Here is a 19,250-nt window from a genome sequence, read left to right as displayed (position 1 = left end):
ATATATACCGAGCGGGGCTCGATGTCAGTCGGGGCCCGAGGTAGTGGGCTAGGCCCAATGTTTGCAGTATGAGTTTATGTGTATGATATTTGGTAGTTTGGGGAGACTCACTAAGATTCGTGCTTACAGTTTTCATTTTTGTTTTCAGGTACTTCAGCTAGTCAGGGGAAAAGCTTGGGATGACTGCATGGCACACACCACAATTTTCAATCTGGGATATTTTAGACTCTGATATTTTGATACATGAATTTGATACAATATTTTGATATGATGTTTGAGATACACAACATGTGATTTTATTATGTTATTTTACGAGTTATGAGTTTTTCTTTAATGATTTAAAACGCAAATTTTGGACTATATTTTTGGGATGTTTCACGTAGTCAGAGATAGAATAATTGAGGGAAATTTCTGAAGAATATTATGAAAAATGAGTGGTAAAAAACAACATAAACTTGCTAATTTTCATTATAAGAGATTCGAATAAGGGGCAAAAAAAGTATAAAAGAAACTTCGAAAAAATTATAAGATATAATCTCTAAAGTCTCAAATCCAACAAGTTAACAATATGTATTTTTTTTTTTAATTTCTAAATGCTTGATTATGAGATATTTCGATTTGTTTTTATTTTTTTAATAAATTTAGTTATGAATATTTTGATACATCTAAAAGATCCCAAAAACAGTTTTATTTATTTATTTATTTTAATACTTGTTTTATATATGTTTGCTTTGAATCGAGTCAATGTTCTGAAGAAACCTCAACTAAGTTACGTTATTGAAAAAAAGCATTCTTCCGTTTGTGCTCTCCAGCTGAAAAAGCATTCTGTCCGACTCATTTCTTAAAATACTTCAATGGGTACACGCAAAAAATAGGTAAATTCAGCAACTTTTTGTTCCATTTTCCATGGAATAAAATTCTCATCAGTCTGAGTCAATGGAATGGCTCCCGGACTCTAATATCCATATAAAGGAAACGACGAGCATAAATACCTTATTTCACTTCTATTCTGAAAGATTTAATATCTTTTATAAGAAATCAGAGGAAGACCCGACGATTGTTTTCCAGGAAATCCCCATCAAAAGATACACACCATTCCGTCTTTTCTATCAAATCGATCATAACCACTACCTACATTCCACGAAATTGCGCACCATAAATATGAGCTAAGGGTAAAGGGAGTGATGACATGCTTAGCATGTTACCACATCATATTTTTGTATGCCACATCATATTTTTTGAAGTCACATAGGTTAGGAAGTGTGTTAGCATTCAAAGTGTAAAAAAGTAAAGAGTGATAGTTTGTGAGTTTAATGGGTTTTTTTTAAAAAAAAATTAAAAAAAAAGTATAAACTTGGATCAACCAAATTGGAACACATTATTCATGTTTCTCTCTCCTCTCCCCTGTCATTAAGGCCATAGCGAGCCTTCCTTAGCGAGGCTAGTAGCATTTTGATGGGGGTGGTGTTTAGCACCTATAACACTTCATTGGTGAGGGTTATAATGTACTCACTTTTATCAGCCTAATAAAAGACCCACAATTCAGTAGAAATACATCACAATTCCTTATGGAAAAAAAAACTATTTCCTGAGACGGAAATAAAGATATCAAATTTCTACCAAGATAACTCGATATTCCAATAACAAGAATCCCAATGAGCCTAAAAAAGGATAACAACCCAACAAAAACTACTTGTTTTTCGAACCCCTGTTGTAGGTTCTATCCATATATGTTTTAATTGACAACTCATACTTGATCCAGTTGATTTTTTTTGAATCAGGAGAATGCCCAAATGAATTTGACTTTAGTCATTATTTTCTAAAGTAATTTGTATCAACTAGCACTAGTTTGATGTGATATTTTAGGAGTAATTCATTAAATTTGTTATATCTAAACTAATAACACTTATACTTATCTATCTATTTTTTGTGTTTTGACAAAAATAATTAATAAGTTGGAATCTCTCATAAATCAATTCTATGTGAGTGGTCAAATTGGTGAACAAAAACTCACTTGAATTAAATGGAAAAAAGGATGACAATAATTGTAGAAGCAAATGAACACCTAGATGTTCGGCGATGTTAAGCCTTCAAACGTTCTTATATCTGATTACATTTTAACACAATTTTTTTTTTTTTTTTTTTATATATATATTTTTTTTTATGGATTTCTCATAGGAGCTCTAAGCTTATCATTAATTGGGTAGCTTGGTTGCAAAACCCAATTACTACTATTTGGTCTTTGTAATATCTTTTTTAGTTCCTTGTTAGTTTTTAATTCAATTCTACGTTTTAAAAAACCATGTTTGTTTTCATTTTTCTTTAATTTGTATTCAATAGACAATTGTAATTTTTTCGGTTTCTCAATAGATCATTGGATTAAATTTCAGTCGGGTTGACTAACATTAAATTTTACATAATATCTATTGTGAAATTCAATAGATATTATGATGATGCTCGTCCAAAACAGTAAACTTGAGGGACTTAAATAAGCAAAGATAATATTTGGGATCCAAATTACTAAAAGTGTTAAAGTTGTAGGTATAATATGCAAGTAGCAGAAACTTAAGGGACTTAAATAAGCAAGGATAATATTTGGGATCCAAATGACTAAAAGTGTTAAAAGTTGTAGGCATAATATGCGACTAGCAGAAACTTCAAGGGATATAACAAACAATTGAGAATGAAGGTATCAAAAGGGAAATCGCCGAACAGGAAGAACGAAGGGGCCGCAACCAGCACCTGAACATGGCGAGCAGATCAATCGCTTCGATTGGTAGTTCATGGAAGCAGTTGTCTTTTAACATAACCAGAAGAACCTTGAGCACATCTTCGCCTGCTTCTGCATCGCCTTCTGCTTCAAACCCTAGCACATCAGTTTCAAAATCGAAAAGAAAGAAGAAGAAGAACTTGTTTGAGGTGGCCCAGTTTCTTCCTAATTGGGGAATCGGTTATCAAATGGCTAAGACGCACTGGTCTGGCGTCGCCTATCAGATCACCAAGATCAATCTCTACAAGGTCTGTCTCCCCCCTCTCTCCGCTTATCTCTCGCTAACAGATTCAAATCGTGTCTATTTTTAGGTTTATTGGTATGTTGTGATGCATCGGGCGTTTCTTTTTTGAGAGGGTTTTGTTTCGTTAGTTACTTCCAAACAATGAGCTCCACTTCCACTTGTGCAGAATCGATATAATTTATCTTGCATTTCAAATGTTATTCTATTTTCACTGAAAATTCTGCTAACTGTTTGTAAATTTGTTGTTTTTTCAGGATGGTAGGCATGGGAAGGCTTGGGGAATTGTTCACAAAGACGGTGAGTTCTGAATTCTCTTTCGGTAACTGTTACATTTTTTCCCAGTTCGTTTTTGGTTTTGATGGTTTGATGAATGTGAAAAAGTTAAGGATAATGATGGGATGCAATACATGTTCTTCACATTTGAATTCAATACTCAAACAGAAGGATTATGACATGCTTGATGATATCAATTAGTTTAACTTTCTCCTATTTTAGTGAAATTAGGTAAACATAAATGACCAATTTGATTATAACTGATGTCAAACATTGGTGATATGCAGGTATAGCAGCTGCTGATGCTCCAAAGAAAATTAGTGGTGTTCACAAGCGCTGTTGGAAGTACATTCCTAACTCAAATAAAACTCAACAAATCATCACACCACAATCTCAATCAGAAACACAAGTTCAAAATCAAGCCACATGATTATTAGTTACCCTATTATGCCAACTTAGAGGATCATTTTCTTAGAGAAATCACACAAGCTTAGATGCAATTGATGTTTCCTTTTCTTGAAAAATCTTATTTTTTATCTTTAATCTTTTGCTAGCAATGAGGTTGCATGTTAAACCTCTTTTTCATGTTCCTACATTTGGTATTTATCAAAGTCTCAAGCTTTGCTTTTGATGGCATTGAAACGTTTTTATCTATCTGCTTTAAGTCATATGCTCTATGCTAGTTGTGATGTTTGTTGCTACTTATCATAAACTGCCAATTTAATGATAAATTTACGAAAATGTCTCACAATAATACTGATAGATACAAACAACATAAAAAAAAAAAAAACTCATCTCATACACAAGAGTACACGTATATTTTTGTCACATAATTAATAAACAAACTATTTTTCTTCTCTCGATCTAATTACATGGGAGCTTCAGCATGATAAAAACCTGATGATTCACTGGAGATTGGACCATTGGCAGCTGAGTACGTGGATGGAGATGAAGCTTCTCCAGAGCTTAAAACTTGTGACATCATCACACGTCGTGCCATTGTCCTTTGTACTTTGCATAATTCCGGCAAATAAACTCCTGAAAATTTAAAGAATCGTATATAACAAATTACAAATCATTGTTTTTCTTTCACTTATTATATTGTTGTCTTGATTGACAAAATAAAGTCAAATTATCGCATTTGTTTAATAGAGGAAATGTTTGTTAGTTATTACCTTCACCTAATGCCAAGTTATAGTAAAGATCAACAATGTTGGGGCAATTTTGGAGACATTCGGTGGAGCAAATCTTGGTAGTCAACTTAAGGTCAAGGAGGGAATCTGAAGATATTCCAATTGTTTTTCTATCAACCCCACATGCATTTGTGCAATCATCGCTCTCAATTAATTCCCACATCCCTTTCACAACAATCTCAGATGTCTTACACTGGAAATCAATTCCACCATTGTTGGACTCGTAATTCTCTAAGACACAACGCTTCCCAGAAGATGAAATAGAGAAAGAACACATTCCCACTGGTAATTCCTCACATATAATTTCACCTATACAAGTAAAAATTATTAATTTTTTTGTTTTATATATATAAACTGGAAAAATGACAAGTAAAATAGAGGTGAAATTACCAAAAGCTCCTTGTAGGAAGAGAGTGAAAACAAGGAATAGGACCAATTTCATTTTTGGTGCGGGGAATGAACTAAGAAAATGTGTTGTCTTTGTTTTGTTAAGCGCAGACAAAGATTGGTGGTGACTTTGAAATTTTATATTTGATGTTGTGGGGTTTCTCTTTATATATACAATTGAAGAGGAGAATTTAGTCATTTACATGGGCATGAAAATATAAAATAACATATTTAAGATTAAAAGAGGGGTGCATACGTTGTTTAGGACCTTGATCAGCATATTGTGAACTGCTTATTTGACTTTTATTGACAAGAAGAGGGGGTGTTGAAATTTGAGATGACAAGTGTCCCTAAATGTCTCTTTCTAAAGTTGGAATGCAGAATTCTGTTAAGGATGTTTATGAAAACTACAAAATTGCAATATACGTGAACGCAGTTATGTTTTCTTTAACAAGAATTAAATTCATTTGAAATGTCCAAAAATCTAACTTTTTCTTATACATCTTCCAACAAATATGAATAACAAGTCAGCTGCTTCCAAATTTCATTTATTCATATCTTCATTTATACGTGACAAGTTGCAAAAAAACATTGTAGTTTGGTTTAGACTAAAAAAAAACATTGTAGTTTGGTTTAGGGTTTAGTCTGTAGTATAACCATTGCTACTCTTTTTTAATTAAATCGTAAATTCTTAAGATATGTTTTTCAAATTAATTGTTATCACTTATAACCCTAGGTTTAAGTTTAACTGATTTTCTTGGCTTATACAAAATCTCACTAAATGACATAGAACTCGAACCATCTTTTTTGGAAACGGCGAATTTATAAAATCAATCAAACAAACAAGGCCGAGCAAGCAAAACATAAGACAACATTACAAGATATTAAAAGGGCAACAAATCCGGCCGGCCCAATTACAAACACTCGAATTGCCCCAAAATTTGATCCAATTGAACCATCTTTTAAGACATTGAATGTGTAAATAGACAAATTCCAAAAAAGGAAGGGTTTCAAAGGAACCACGGAATGTATTCAACGTACGATTGAATGTGCATAATCAGTATTAATTATAACTCCTTTTTGGAATCTTAATGCTTTCCTTCTAATTTATGTTTTAGAATGTTAATGCATGTCGATTCTTACACACATTGCATGGTGTTTATGTCTTGAACCATAAGATTGTTACATATAGAGGGCGTAAATATGGGATCTTGTTCAAAGAGATGGAATATTAGTTGTGAGAGTGAGCATTGACCCTTCATATAACGAGAGTGACCATGATAGTGATGTTTATTAGATTGTGAACTAGAGAGGGAGTTAAAGGAATCAATGAACAATATCACCACTGATAACTTTATGAACCTATTATGCGACTCCCAAATGCCGGGAGATGAAGGTGATCATTGTGCAAATAAGGTTGAAAAGGATGGTCTACATGATAAAAAGGATTGCTTTGATATGAATGATTTAGAAGATAATAAGTTGAATATTATTACAATTCATTGATGAAATGGAATATGGTCAGCCAATCAAATGAGAGAAATACTATATCGATGCACAACCTACGATTTTTTTTTTTGACTAAGAGTAACAAATGATTACAAGTTATATTTTACAATGTGTGAGGGCATCTACAATGCAAGTTGTATAAGAGTTGAATAAGACGATGGCTAGGATTGAATGTGTGCTTAATGGAGTGTGGGTGATGACATGAAGTGGAGTTGAATGATCATTCAACTTTTCAATAAGGATTCAATAGAGAAAATTAAATGGTAATTATGATTGAATATTTGTTTAATGGGTTGTGGTTGTTAAAAAGTAAAGTCGATGAATGATGCAACAATCCATTAAACTTTATAAAGACCAATGAATTGTGGATGCTCAGAAGATATGGCTTTGGTAACAAAATGAATCACAGTTAGAGAGCAAAGTATTATACGATGGACATCATTGCCAAGCCCAACACTACTTTGTAGGGTTTGCAAGCTCATATGCACCAGTAGAAAAACTGGGATATCATATGTACTTGGTGTAAAATCCGTAGGTTATACGTGTTGATTAAAAAAAATAAAATATTAAAATATAAATAATAAGTATTTTTTAAAATAAAATTTTGAAATAAGAAATGAAGAATAATATTAATTGCAATTAATTATAATATTTATTACATTTGATACTTTACATATATAAGTATAAGATTATCTGGTTTTTTAATTTTAAAAGTTGAATAAAACCATAAATTGACATGTAAATATTATTTATTTAAAAAATATCACAAAATGATAAGTGTCAAAACTTATTAGAGATTGACATGTGGCAAAAAAAACTTTTATTTATTAAAAATGATATACCAGTTGTGATCACGAATGACACTTTATGGTTACCCGGAAACATTTTTGATAAGATTTAATTATTCTTGATTAACGAGCTAACTCCACAATTTGATTTCAAAGGACATAAATCTAAACTCAATATCAATTTAGATTTTTCCACTCTTGTCCAACTTTTCCACTATACTCGTAGTTTGAAAACCCATTTAGGTTTTTTGTCGTTCCCCTTGACTCAGATTCGTGATCATGTATTCATGTTTGGAATCAAACTAGTTGTGTTATGTGCGATGCACCTCCGAGCATAACTTAAAATCCCACTTGGTAATCATGTAAATTCCAATCATCTAAAATTATTGATGACAATGTTAAGAGCATATTATTGAATCAAATAGTTTATAGCCTACTGGTATCGAGAGTTGATAGATATGTGTATCTTAGCCACAAGTTGAGGGTTCAAGTATCACAACGACAAGTTGGGGGTTCAAGTATCACATGATACGAAAAAATATAGATTTAATAGTAAAATAATGGGTGCTTGTGTTAGACGTTATAAAAAATGCATGCTACTGAAATAATCTAAATAGATAATCATTGTATTTCTTTTAATCATATTAACAAGTTGAAATTAGTTTAACATATATTAGTAAGTTATAAACACGAAAAAGAAGTGAAAACATATGCATTATACTTTTTTTTGAAACGATAAATGTAACCTACTCCTAAACTACTCCTTAAATCCACCTATGTCTACGACGTACGTGACTTGAACCTCAACCTCAATGAGGAACAACAACATTGGATACCGTTGAGCTAGAGGTGACAAAATAGATTGGATTGGATAAATATTATCAAAATTCCGGGGTTGAGCAACAAGTATTTTTTTTTCATTTTTAAAATTTTATAAATAATGAATATACAAAGAATCATTAGAAAACTATATTACATAATAATTTAACCTCTTTAATAGAACAATTTACGAAACAACTTTAAAGAAGTCTCCACTGTCTTTTTACTCGTTAATTTACGGTGTGAATGCATATGTAAATATGAAAAGGATCAACCATTGTACGTTGGATTTCTTTTACCACTAAATCAGCTCAAGAAGACTCCTTTATCTTTTTGCAACGTGTACATGTATATATATTATAGCCTCCAATAACTCATCAAGTCATTCAAACACATACACTTTCAATACTTTCTTCGAAGGAAAAATAAGAAGAAAAGATAAATTAAATGGCGTTCATTCTCTTCTTTTTATCGTCACTCCTTCTCCAGGGAGCTCTAGGTACAACCACTATCATCGTAATTTATTTCTGACAATCATTTCCAAATCGTTTCTTAATGGAATCTTCTTTTCATTAGGTGAAATCATCTGCGAGGAATTACCTGTTGGATTGTGCACCTTCTCTATTGCTTCTTCAGGAAAACGATGCATATTAGAGAATTACATAAATCACAAAGAAAACATGGAATACCAGTGCAAGACTTCAGAGATCGTTGTCAAGAACATGAACAACTGGATCGAGAGTGATGAGTGCACGAATGCATGTGGAGTTGACAGGAAATCTGTAGGAATCTCTTCTGACTCCCTCCTTGAGCCTCGTTTCATTGCCAGACTTTGCTCACGTTCATGCTATGATAATTGCGCCAACATTGTTGATCTATATCACAACTTGGCCATTGGAGAAGGTAAGTCTTTGAATTCTCTTTACATAAACTTTTCTCAAGGAATTAGCTTCTTAATTGATCTTAATTTACAGGTGTGTTTCTCGAAAACCTGTGTGAAGTTCATAGGAAGATGCCTCGTCGTGCAATGAGTCAACTTCTAAGTTCTGGAGCAGCCTCGGGTCCCGTTTCTGGCGTAGATGGTTTGATTTCAATGGCAGAAGCTCCATCCTCTGATGAAAAATTTGATTCTGCGGCATATGCTCCTACTTCCATATGAATGTGTTGTTGATTTGTGTCATGAATTTCTTTTGGCTTACGAAATGGTTGTATAGTATGTACAAACAAAAACTTTCATATATAGATATTTGATTATATAAATTACATGCTTTTTGAAGTTCTTCTTCTTCTTATTATTATTTTGTAAATATATAATGTTTTTCATATTATTAAGAGGGTCGGGTTTTGGGCAACAATCTTGCAATATCGAACCACATTGACCTCTTTTTTCATTTTGGTTGTGTTTTGATGGGTCTTTGAACTACCTTTTAATAGAACCAATAAGAGATAGTACAAAAGGACATGCGTTCCATATGAAAACGTATATAACGTGATCTCACTATTTGTTGTTACAATATATTATTTGAACTTATAACTTTTTTGTTTGCCATAGAGAATATATTATTAGTCATCTATTGCGGCAGCTTATGAAGTTATATATGAAAAAACAAATATTTTATGTCAGCTTGTGATTTAAAAAAGTATTTAACATGACACCATATGACAACATGACAAATAAGATTTAACCACCGACCTCGGGTATATATGGTATTAATTATAGTATGATTCACATTAATGTTTATTTACATATGTAGAATCTTATTGTTCATATTATCGATAATTATATTTTATGATCCTACCAATCCTAGTAAAAAAACATCAACTTATGTGATGAACATACAATAACTGAAAATTTCTTACCCATGGGTTTTGAGTTGAACTCGTGTGTCAAAATATACATAGATTACCCTAACATCCACAATTTGCCAAAACATTCATTCTATAGTTTTTAAACAAAAAATAAAATTAACTAAATGTACTATGATAGTCATTCTAAGCATATTAGATGACTTATAAAGAGATTGTAATTGAATTTCATATGGTGGTAAAGCTAATGAGTATGAGTCATACATTTCATGTCATCTTGTTTGACATATCACATTTTATGTCATCTCCATTCCATTCTATAATTACTAGCAAAATACCCACCACACCACGTTAATTTTTATGTGAAGTTGAACCTTTTGCATTAAAAGTTATACATCCATCATAGCATTATTCCTTCATCATGCATTTCTTCACGTTGCCATCTTCACACCATTTAACGCAATGTTTAGATGGGGAGAGGTTAACTGGAATGGCCACAACGTGGAGGAAGTGCCCTCCTCAACCTTCTCCACCGTGTCGATACTAATACCGACTAGCCTAATAGAATTAAGTTTTTTTATAAGCATTACTTACTAAAATGAAATGGTTTGTTATATTATGTGTAAGAGACTTATAGCTTACAAAACTTTGTCATGGTTAATACTAGCAAGTAAGTATGGTTGGCTCCTTTAATTTTATTTATAAATGTTTATCGTATGAAAGTGTTACAAAGTATGTGAAGCTTTATGTTTTATATATATATATATATATATATATATATATATATATATATATATATATATATATATATATATATATATATATATATATATATATATGTTTCTTATATTTATTGTGTGTTAGAATACACCAATATGAATTTAGTAAAATTAAATAACTGTTTAATTCAATAAAGATAGATATTAAATGATTTATATAATTGTATGTATATTAAACGATATCTATAATTATAATTGTCTTTTTATGGAAACTGATTAAATTTGTCATTAATGTCAACAATAACATTATTTGAAAATGAATTTGCATCTACATTTTCTTTTATGGTTCGTGTTTTATTTACGGAAATACTCATTTAATATACAATAAAATTGAATGGAATACGAAGAACGAAAGTATATTCTGCTAGAATACACTCTCATTCTGTTAGAATATACTCTCATGCTTCTAGAATAAACTCTCATTCTATTAAAATACACTCTCGTTCTCCATGTTCCAAACATCTTTTTTGTATATTGATTGAGTGGGTCACGAAACAAAATATAAATCGACACATGAAAACTTATATGCAAATTCATTATGAGAAAATATGATTGTTGTTATTAATGACGAATTTAATTAGTTTCCTTAAAAAAGAAATTATGATTATAGATATCATTTAATATACATATAATTATGGAAATCATTTAATATCTATCTTTATTTAATTAAATAATAATTTAATTTTTACTAAATTTTTATTGGTGAATTCTAGCACATAAGATATGTGAGAAACATTTGAATATATATATATATATATATATATATATATATATATATATATATATATATATATACTACCTTATAAAAGAAATCTTACAATTTCTATAAATATAATCAATATAATAATAATAATTTTTTAAGACATTCAAGTCTTTAAGCTTAAAGTACAACCAACTATTAATATAATAATATTATAATATATATCTTACAAATGATAATGCTAGGGATACAATTATTAAAAACACATTTAAATTAGTATTTTCCTTATTTTAAGGGATTAAATTAGTATTTTCATCAATTTTGTACTCCTAAAATATCTTACAAATGACCAAACTTGTACTCCTAAACTATTAATATAATAATATTATAATATATATCTTACAAATGACCAAACTTGTACTCCTAAAATATCTCTTCTCTGGTATCTGATGCATTCAAAATCTGAAACACTTCTTTTCGACAAATCGTTTGAAATTTAAAAGATCATTCAAATTGGAGTTCCCTAATTTTTTTTTTGCATAAAATATAGTTGACTGGAGACTAATTCAAATCTTCATCTCTTTTACCTCTATGGAATCCACCACCACAATATTTTTTGGTTTTGGTATTGCACTTTTTATTTTTGTGAAACCGATCGATAATGGTGCAAGTGTTCTTAGAAATATAACATGTCTCCGAATGGAAGTAATTGCTTGAAAGAAACTATTCACCGCCGCCGCTTTGCGCGGGCAAACGGTTAGTGTGTGTGTGTGTGTGTGTGTATATATAGTCAAAGAGAGAGAGAAAGAAGAAAAAAGGTTCATTCGTAGCCATACAAATTTTGTGATATATGAGGACCTGATCCTAACTATTCAACTTGGAGATAAAAAAAAAATAAAAATAAAAATTGTAAAATGAAAATTAAAAGGAAAATTTCAAAAATTCTTATATATATATATATATATATATATATATATATATATATAATTATCGATTTTTTAAATATATGTGAAATATTCTAATAAAATATTACATTGTAAATAATCAAATCGAATTTTTAGAATGTTAGAATATATTCTAGTATTCTACTAAAATTGATAGATATATTAAATTAAAATATATTAATATTCTACTAGAATTGTTAGATTTGTTAGTATATTCTAATATTCCATTAGAACTTTTGAATATTTATAGTTTAATATTTTAGTAAAATATTTAACATTATAAAATTTCAATTTGAATAATATTCATTTAGAATATGTCACATATACTTTGAAAAAAAACATTAAATTTTGTTGGATACCATAAATAACGAAAATAATATTTAAAAAATTTCAAAAAAAAGATTTATTTTGTATTTTAAAAATATTTTTTTTATCTCTAAAATAATTGGTTAGGATTGCATCAACATATTTCACAAAATAAAAATATGATGATAAAATAACTAAGTTATAAGTTATACTCATTAAATATTAAATAATGATTCGTTTACTAATTAAAAAATCAATATAAAACATTGTCTTTATCTTAAAACATATGATGAGAAATACGTTTATGAAACGTTACCGTTATCTCAAATTATATTATTGTAATTCACCATAAAATAATTTAAATTCCCATGTTTCAAGAAAAATATTTATCTTGAACTACATAATCTCAATTCCCTAATCCTATAGGTTGTGCGTGAATAAAACAATGTAAATGTTTATTTAATGTTAATTTTAAGTATTATTAAAATTAATTGATTTAAAACTATTAGTTTAGTTATTTTTAGTTCACCTTTCCAAGTACTTATAAGTAGCTAAATTTTTAATTGTATGTAAATATTTGTTAAATATAATTTTTGCTTTTTTAATTGTCATTAATATTAATTAAGTTATAAACTATTGATTTTGGATAATATTCGATTACTATTATATATAGTAAAAAACAATTGATCTATGAATAGTATATTGTTTGGTTTTTGCTTTGGCTACAACAGTTTCATATATTGATTTTTTTTAACAAAAATCCAAATTACTTATAAACTACTGATTAATTACGCATATGTCAACGGCATTACTTGAATCCTCAACCTCAAATAACAAAAGCAATATCTGATAACGTTGGGTTAGAAGCTATTTGGTAACAGATTTGATCAATGTGTACAAAATAAATTATTGAAATTGTCATTGTAATTTATAGAAAATATCCATGTATGTTTTTTTTCACGTTTGAGTTTTAAACTTTGGTCACAATAATAACTTATTTTTTAGTTTTGACTTTCCAAACATTAGTTTTGTATGTTGGCCGATTTGGTCCTATGTAAAAGAGTAAATTACAAAAGATGTCCCTAGATAAATTACAAAAGATGTCCCTGTAGAACTACAAAAGATGTCGGTGTGTTTTTTTTATTATAGAAAATGCTTTTGTGCATTTTTTTTTTGATTTAGACTTTGATTATAATACTTTTGTTGGGATGTTTAGTCAATGTATAGAAAATAAATTACAAAATCTCACACTGTAACTTACAGAAAATATCATTACACATTTTATTTTACAAAAATGTTCAATTTGATTAAATAGTTTACTCTTTGGTCCATGTGTTTAAAAATATTAGAAAAATGGTCTCTGCCTAATAGAAAATGTATAGATTATACCTACGACAAAACAGATATAAGTAGACTTCCGATCTACATCCCCTAAAAAAAAGAGACATTTTCTAGTTATATAAAAATGGTATTTGGATATATGATATTTTAATCTACATTTTATAGTTATATTATATTTATAAAAAATAACTTATTTTTATAAATATTTGGATTTTTTTTTTAGTTTAGCTCCATATATAATCGATAAATTAGATCTATCATATTGGAAGTTGAATACTTGATTTGAAAACTAAATAAATAAAGAAATTTAATATATTTAAATTATTAAATTAACATGATTAAAAATAATTATTTAACTTAAATCATTTTTTGTCAATTCTTATAAGTAATAAGCTAATTGAAAACATTTAACAAAAGAACTTATCGTCTTTTCCGTTTGGGTGATTGATGATTTTTTTTTTCCAGAGCAATAATCCGTTAAAATAATAAAATTGAAATGTAGATATCTTAGACCATCTCTATACATATCCACTACCCTTTCATGGCCACCATGCAAGCCTACAACTATCGTGCACACCACTCCATGTGCATTATGATGGTTGTTGTATAGCCATCGTACTACAACTAATGAGAAAGTTTTGCATGCATTTTAGCTTTGATCAAGCAATGAGAAACTTTTCATTGTTATTATTATTATTATTATATCCAAAAAATGATGTGCGATTATAGGTATACCAAATACATATGATGATTATGTGACGATAAGATGATACTAACATGAAATCTTATCATATTTATTGGAGTGGTAGATATATGACTTTAAATGAAATAAATAAAAACAATTAGAAACTTTATTATATTAGATATAAAGTTTTTAAATTCTATTAGTTTTTTTTTTGGAAGGAAGGTTAACTACCATAAAAAAGACGAAGTCTATTACCTTTTCTAATTTGTCCTTTTTTTTAATAGTTAACAAAAAATGTTTAAAGTTTTTCCTTAGAAAAATGTGAAATCAAAATTTCAAGAGAAAAGTCAAAATAATAATAATAAAGGGAAAATGAGTTATTAAGGCAATTAATTTTTCGTTTTGTTTAGATTTGTGTAAATATCTTATTTATTTATTTTATTATTTTTATTTTTATAATACATATCCAGGTAACAAACTTTTTAAAAGTGTTCACATATGACAATTATGACCGGCTGTAGCATGTTAAATCCAGTCATAATAGTCATATTTGAATACTTCCAAAAAGTTTGTTACCTAGATGTGTACAAAAAAAAAATAGTTATCCAGATGTGAACAAACCGAAAATATAAGAGCAAATTATACAAATGGTCTCTATGGTTTGGGTAATTTGTGTGTTTGGTCCCTAACTTATTTTTTAACTCGGATGATCCCTACTGTTTATTTTTATTGTGTATTTGGTCACTATCTTGCCTCAAAAGACTATCGTGTTATTTTTAATTTATCTTCTTATTTATGTATTTATTTTTTTTATATATTTAAAAAAATTAATAGACCCCACATATCTATATCTCCTCACCCTAAACCTGAAACCATATTTGAAAAATTTAATCTGGGTCTCACCATTCACCGCCCCATCTCTCATCCTCCTCAACTTCTATTCTATTTCCATCTTTAGTGACATCGACGTCTCCATCATCCCTTTTTTCGATCATTCAGTTCCGACGAACCAACACCATAACCCCTTTTCGAAGTACCGAAAAAAGAAGGGATTGTGAAGACGTTGATGCCACTAAAGATGGAAAAGAAATAGAAGTTGAGTAGGATGAGAGATAGGATGGTGACTGGTGGAGCCCAACTTAAATTTCTCAAATGTGGTTTCAGGTTTAAGGTAAAGAGATACATATATGTTGGGTCTATTAATTTTATTAACATATATAAAAAACAAATACATAAATAAGAAAAAAATTTTAAAAAAATTAATTAAAAAAAAAATTAAAAATCGCACAATAGTCTTTTGAGGTAAGACAGAAACAATCGTACAATAAATTAATGACCAAACATATAAATTACCCAAACCATAGGGACCATTCATGTAATTTACTATTACATTTTCGGTTTGTTTACATCTTGGTAACTATGTTTATATATGACAATTATGACCGGATATAACCTGCTACAGCCGATCACAATTTCAAAAAGTTTGTTATTTAAATATATATAAAAAAAAGATAGTTGTTAGACGTGAACAAATTGAAAAAATTAAATTTAATTTTAAATAATAAATAATAATATAAAAACAAAAAGTTAGATTTCGGGCCCACATCTCTTCTTTCCTTTTCTACTAAACTACAAGAGTTCTTTGCATTTCTAAACACTGATAAGAACCTGACACCATTTTCAACCCCACCATGTAAAATTATAAATTTACACACAGCCACACAGGCACGCCTTATTGAGAGAAAAAGCTGTTTCCGAGTACAAAATCCGTATCGAGAAAATGCCAACTATAGGTAGTTTGTCTGGCATGGAGATAACCGGCACCGGCGTTGAAGGTAGTTTTGCTGGTGTTGGTTGGGATCGCCGTCGTAGAGGTCGTCGCTCCAACCGCCGGTGTCGCATCCCAATTGAAATTACAAACGAAGCTTCCTTCAACGACTACATTAGCAGCCTGTCATTCACCGTGGGGTACTCTTGCGGAATCCATTCGTACAATCACACCCCTAGTATACCCATTTCAGAAGAAGTTGATTTGGAGAGTGGTGAATTGGTTTTCTCTGAAAATGATGGAAAACAATGCCGAATTTGTCATCTGAAGTTCGAAGGTGGCGATGATGAAGAGATGGGGGAGGATAACGGCGAGGCTTTGGAATTGGGGTGTGATTGCAAAGGCGATCTGGCTACTGCTCACAAAAAATGTGCACTGACATGGTTTCTGATCAAACAAGACTTGTGAGCTTTCAGATCTTTCTATCTTCCTTTCTTAGTAAATTCAGTGTTTTTCTGTTGTGTTCTTTCAGGAATTTTATGGTGTCTGATTCATGTGTGCATGTGGCTAAAGCATGGGCTCTTCGAGATTCTATCATATGTGTTATTGATTTGCTATTAAGACTTGTACGGTACAACTACCTCTGCAGTTAAGATTGTGCCGTACAAGCACATGACTGAACTTTGAGTTTTCCGGTTAAATCTTCAATGTTTTTCATCATATTTTGCATTTGATTTCAAGATTTTCTTTGGACATTATTTTAGTATATACGTCTAACTCAAAAATCTTGAAATTAAATAAACCGTTTGACCACAAATGGTCAAAACCAATTTTTTGGCGAAGTAAAATTTGAGACAAAAACTGTTACAAAATGAAGTCTAAATGCGGCTTTTCTTCATCTTTCAATCTGACATAGACTTACGTTTAAATATATATGATTCAGGAAATGCGAAATCTGTGGGTCTATAGTGCACAATGTTGGTGCCTTGGTGCAGAATGTTGATTATGAGGCGATAGTGCAGGTAGGGAACAATGGTGAGGATGAAGTTCAGCCTCCCGAATCATTAGCCTCAGTCGTTGATGCTGAAAATGGAAGTTCTACTTCTATGTATGGACGAAGGATTGTGAATGTGATGCTAGGTTGCATGACTTTCGGCTTTGTAATCTCCTGGCTCTTTCACTTCAACGTGTTGCATTGAATTCAGCTTCTTGGATCAACCCAGAATAATTGTGTAGTAGTTGATCAGAGGGAATTGCGTTGCGTTGCTTTCTTTGAAGTTTTCTAATCGTTAAAAAATGATGTTTGGATTGTGGTTTTATTAGGCGATGTGAGGATGAGACGCTGACGTGATTTATACAAATAATATATAATATATAGTTAAAAAATGAGTTTTTAGCCACATCTTTACGAACTTTTTTTTAATGTTCTGTTATTTTGCCAAATACTAAAAAGTATTTATAATGTTTTGATATCTAATCTAAACATTTAAAAAAACATCATACCATTATAAGCTAATAATTAAAAAAAATGTTTTATCAGTTAACATAAGCATTTTCAAACACCATTTTAACATGCTAGCTGGAAACTAATTTTCCCAAGTATCATAAAAATTTGTAAAAGCCACCCTAGTAATGCAATTGGTACCTATTACATACAAAACTTTTATATATATATATATATATATATATATATATATATATATATATATATATATATATATATATATATATATATATATATATATATATATATATATATATATATATTGCATAATAATTATTAAAAAAAATTATGGTTTTTTATATTATTGAAATTTGTAGAAGATACATTGAAATCAATAAATATCTATAATCGTTGAAGGACATTTTTATAGACAACACTTTTTATTTTAATAGTTGAATGATATTTTTCATCATATATGAGTACCTTCAAAATCATAAATAATTACATTATTATAATTTGACGAAAGGCCGATAGGTAAAACATTAAAGATAGAACGATTAGATTTTTTTTAAGAAGATGAATCATCACTTGAATACATAACTTTATTTTAGTGTTACTGTTGCTTATAAAATTTAAATATTAATATATAACATATTGGTAAATTTTATTATTTATTATGATGAAAGTAATAATTATAATGTGGACAAATTATCTAAGAAATAAATGTTTGAAATATTTTGGAGGCAAAAAATCAGTATCACTAAAAAAATTTATATAAGGAGAATAAAAATTTAGATTGAGTGAAATTATGGATGAAATTACATGACAAATATTATTTTGGAGGGAATTGTATTTTGTAAGGTATAATACTATGATAAAATTCGAAATATGTATATTTGTTGTGAAAATTTATAAATTCTATTGTTACTATATAAAGATAAAACAAAGTAGATTGGCATGTTTAATAAAAAAAAATAATCACTTTGTTTTAGTGTTAATGCTATATATATATATATATATATATATATATATATATATATATATATATATATATATATATGGGAAAAATGAATATACCCTTAAGGGTATATAAGCTTAAGTACCCAAACTCACTATACTACATCGTTTTGTATCATATATATACATTGTAATTGTCCAATGTTCTTATAATTCAACTTCTAACTTGATTTACTTTCAAGATTTTTATCAATTTCACATTTATATTTCTCTTACATAATTTTCATTTTCAACTATAATATATATAGCCTAGTAAGTGTTCGGCAAAAAGATATGATGTAAGAGGAAGATAATAATGAAATTTCATTTGAAAGTAAATCAAGTCAAGGGTTGAAGTTTAAGAACATTATAATAAATATATTAAACAAAATGACGTATTATAATGAGTTTGGGTACTTAAGCTTATATACCCTTAAGAGTATATTCACTTTTCCATATATATATATATATATATATATATATATATATATATATATA

The 19,250-nt window shown here is 29.2% G+C and overlaps 3 protein-coding genes across 3 annotated transcripts; all 3 read left to right on the top strand.

Annotated features, from left to right (window-relative positions):
• Positions 1-2,680: 2,680 nt before the first annotated feature.
• Positions 2,681-3,923, top strand: LOC145014234 (uncharacterized). The gene is made up of 3 exons (XM_078972611.1): positions 2,681-3,018; positions 3,269-3,311; positions 3,575-3,923. Exons 1-3 carry the CDS (start codon positions 2,749-2,751, stop codon positions 3,715-3,717), a joined length of 456 nt encoding a protein of 151 aa, XP_078828737.1. The 5' UTR covers positions 2,681-2,748; the 3' UTR covers positions 3,718-3,923.
• Positions 3,924-8,380: 4,457 nt separating this feature from the next.
• On the top strand, positions 8,381-9,142 carry LOC145016063 (uncharacterized). Its single transcript, XM_078974492.1, has 3 exons — positions 8,381-8,482; positions 8,560-8,886; positions 8,958-9,142. Exons 1-3 carry the CDS (start codon positions 8,431-8,433, stop codon positions 9,140-9,142), a joined length of 564 nt encoding a protein of 187 aa, XP_078830618.1. The 5' UTR covers positions 8,381-8,430.
• A 6,948-nt stretch (positions 9,143-16,090) lies between these two features.
• Positions 16,091-17,651, top strand: LOC145018395 (uncharacterized). Its single transcript, XM_078976286.1, has 2 exons — positions 16,091-16,776; positions 17,256-17,651. The coding sequence occupies exons 1-2, from the start codon at positions 16,325-16,327 to the stop codon at positions 17,509-17,511; spliced, it is 708 nt and encodes a 235-aa protein (XP_078832412.1). The 5' UTR covers positions 16,091-16,324; the 3' UTR covers positions 17,512-17,651.
• The last annotated feature ends 1,599 nt before the right edge of the window (positions 17,652-19,250 follow it).

The sequence above is a fragment of the Lactuca saligna genome, chromosome 9 (genome assembly GCF_052625555.1).
Source record: "Lactuca saligna cultivar CGN05327 chromosome 9, ASM5262555v1, whole genome shotgun sequence".
In the NCBI taxonomy this organism is placed as follows: domain Eukaryota; kingdom Viridiplantae; phylum Streptophyta; class Magnoliopsida; order Asterales; family Asteraceae; genus Lactuca; species Lactuca saligna.
Note: the sequence above shows the minus strand (reverse complement) of the source record. Positions and strands in the feature narration are given on the sequence as shown.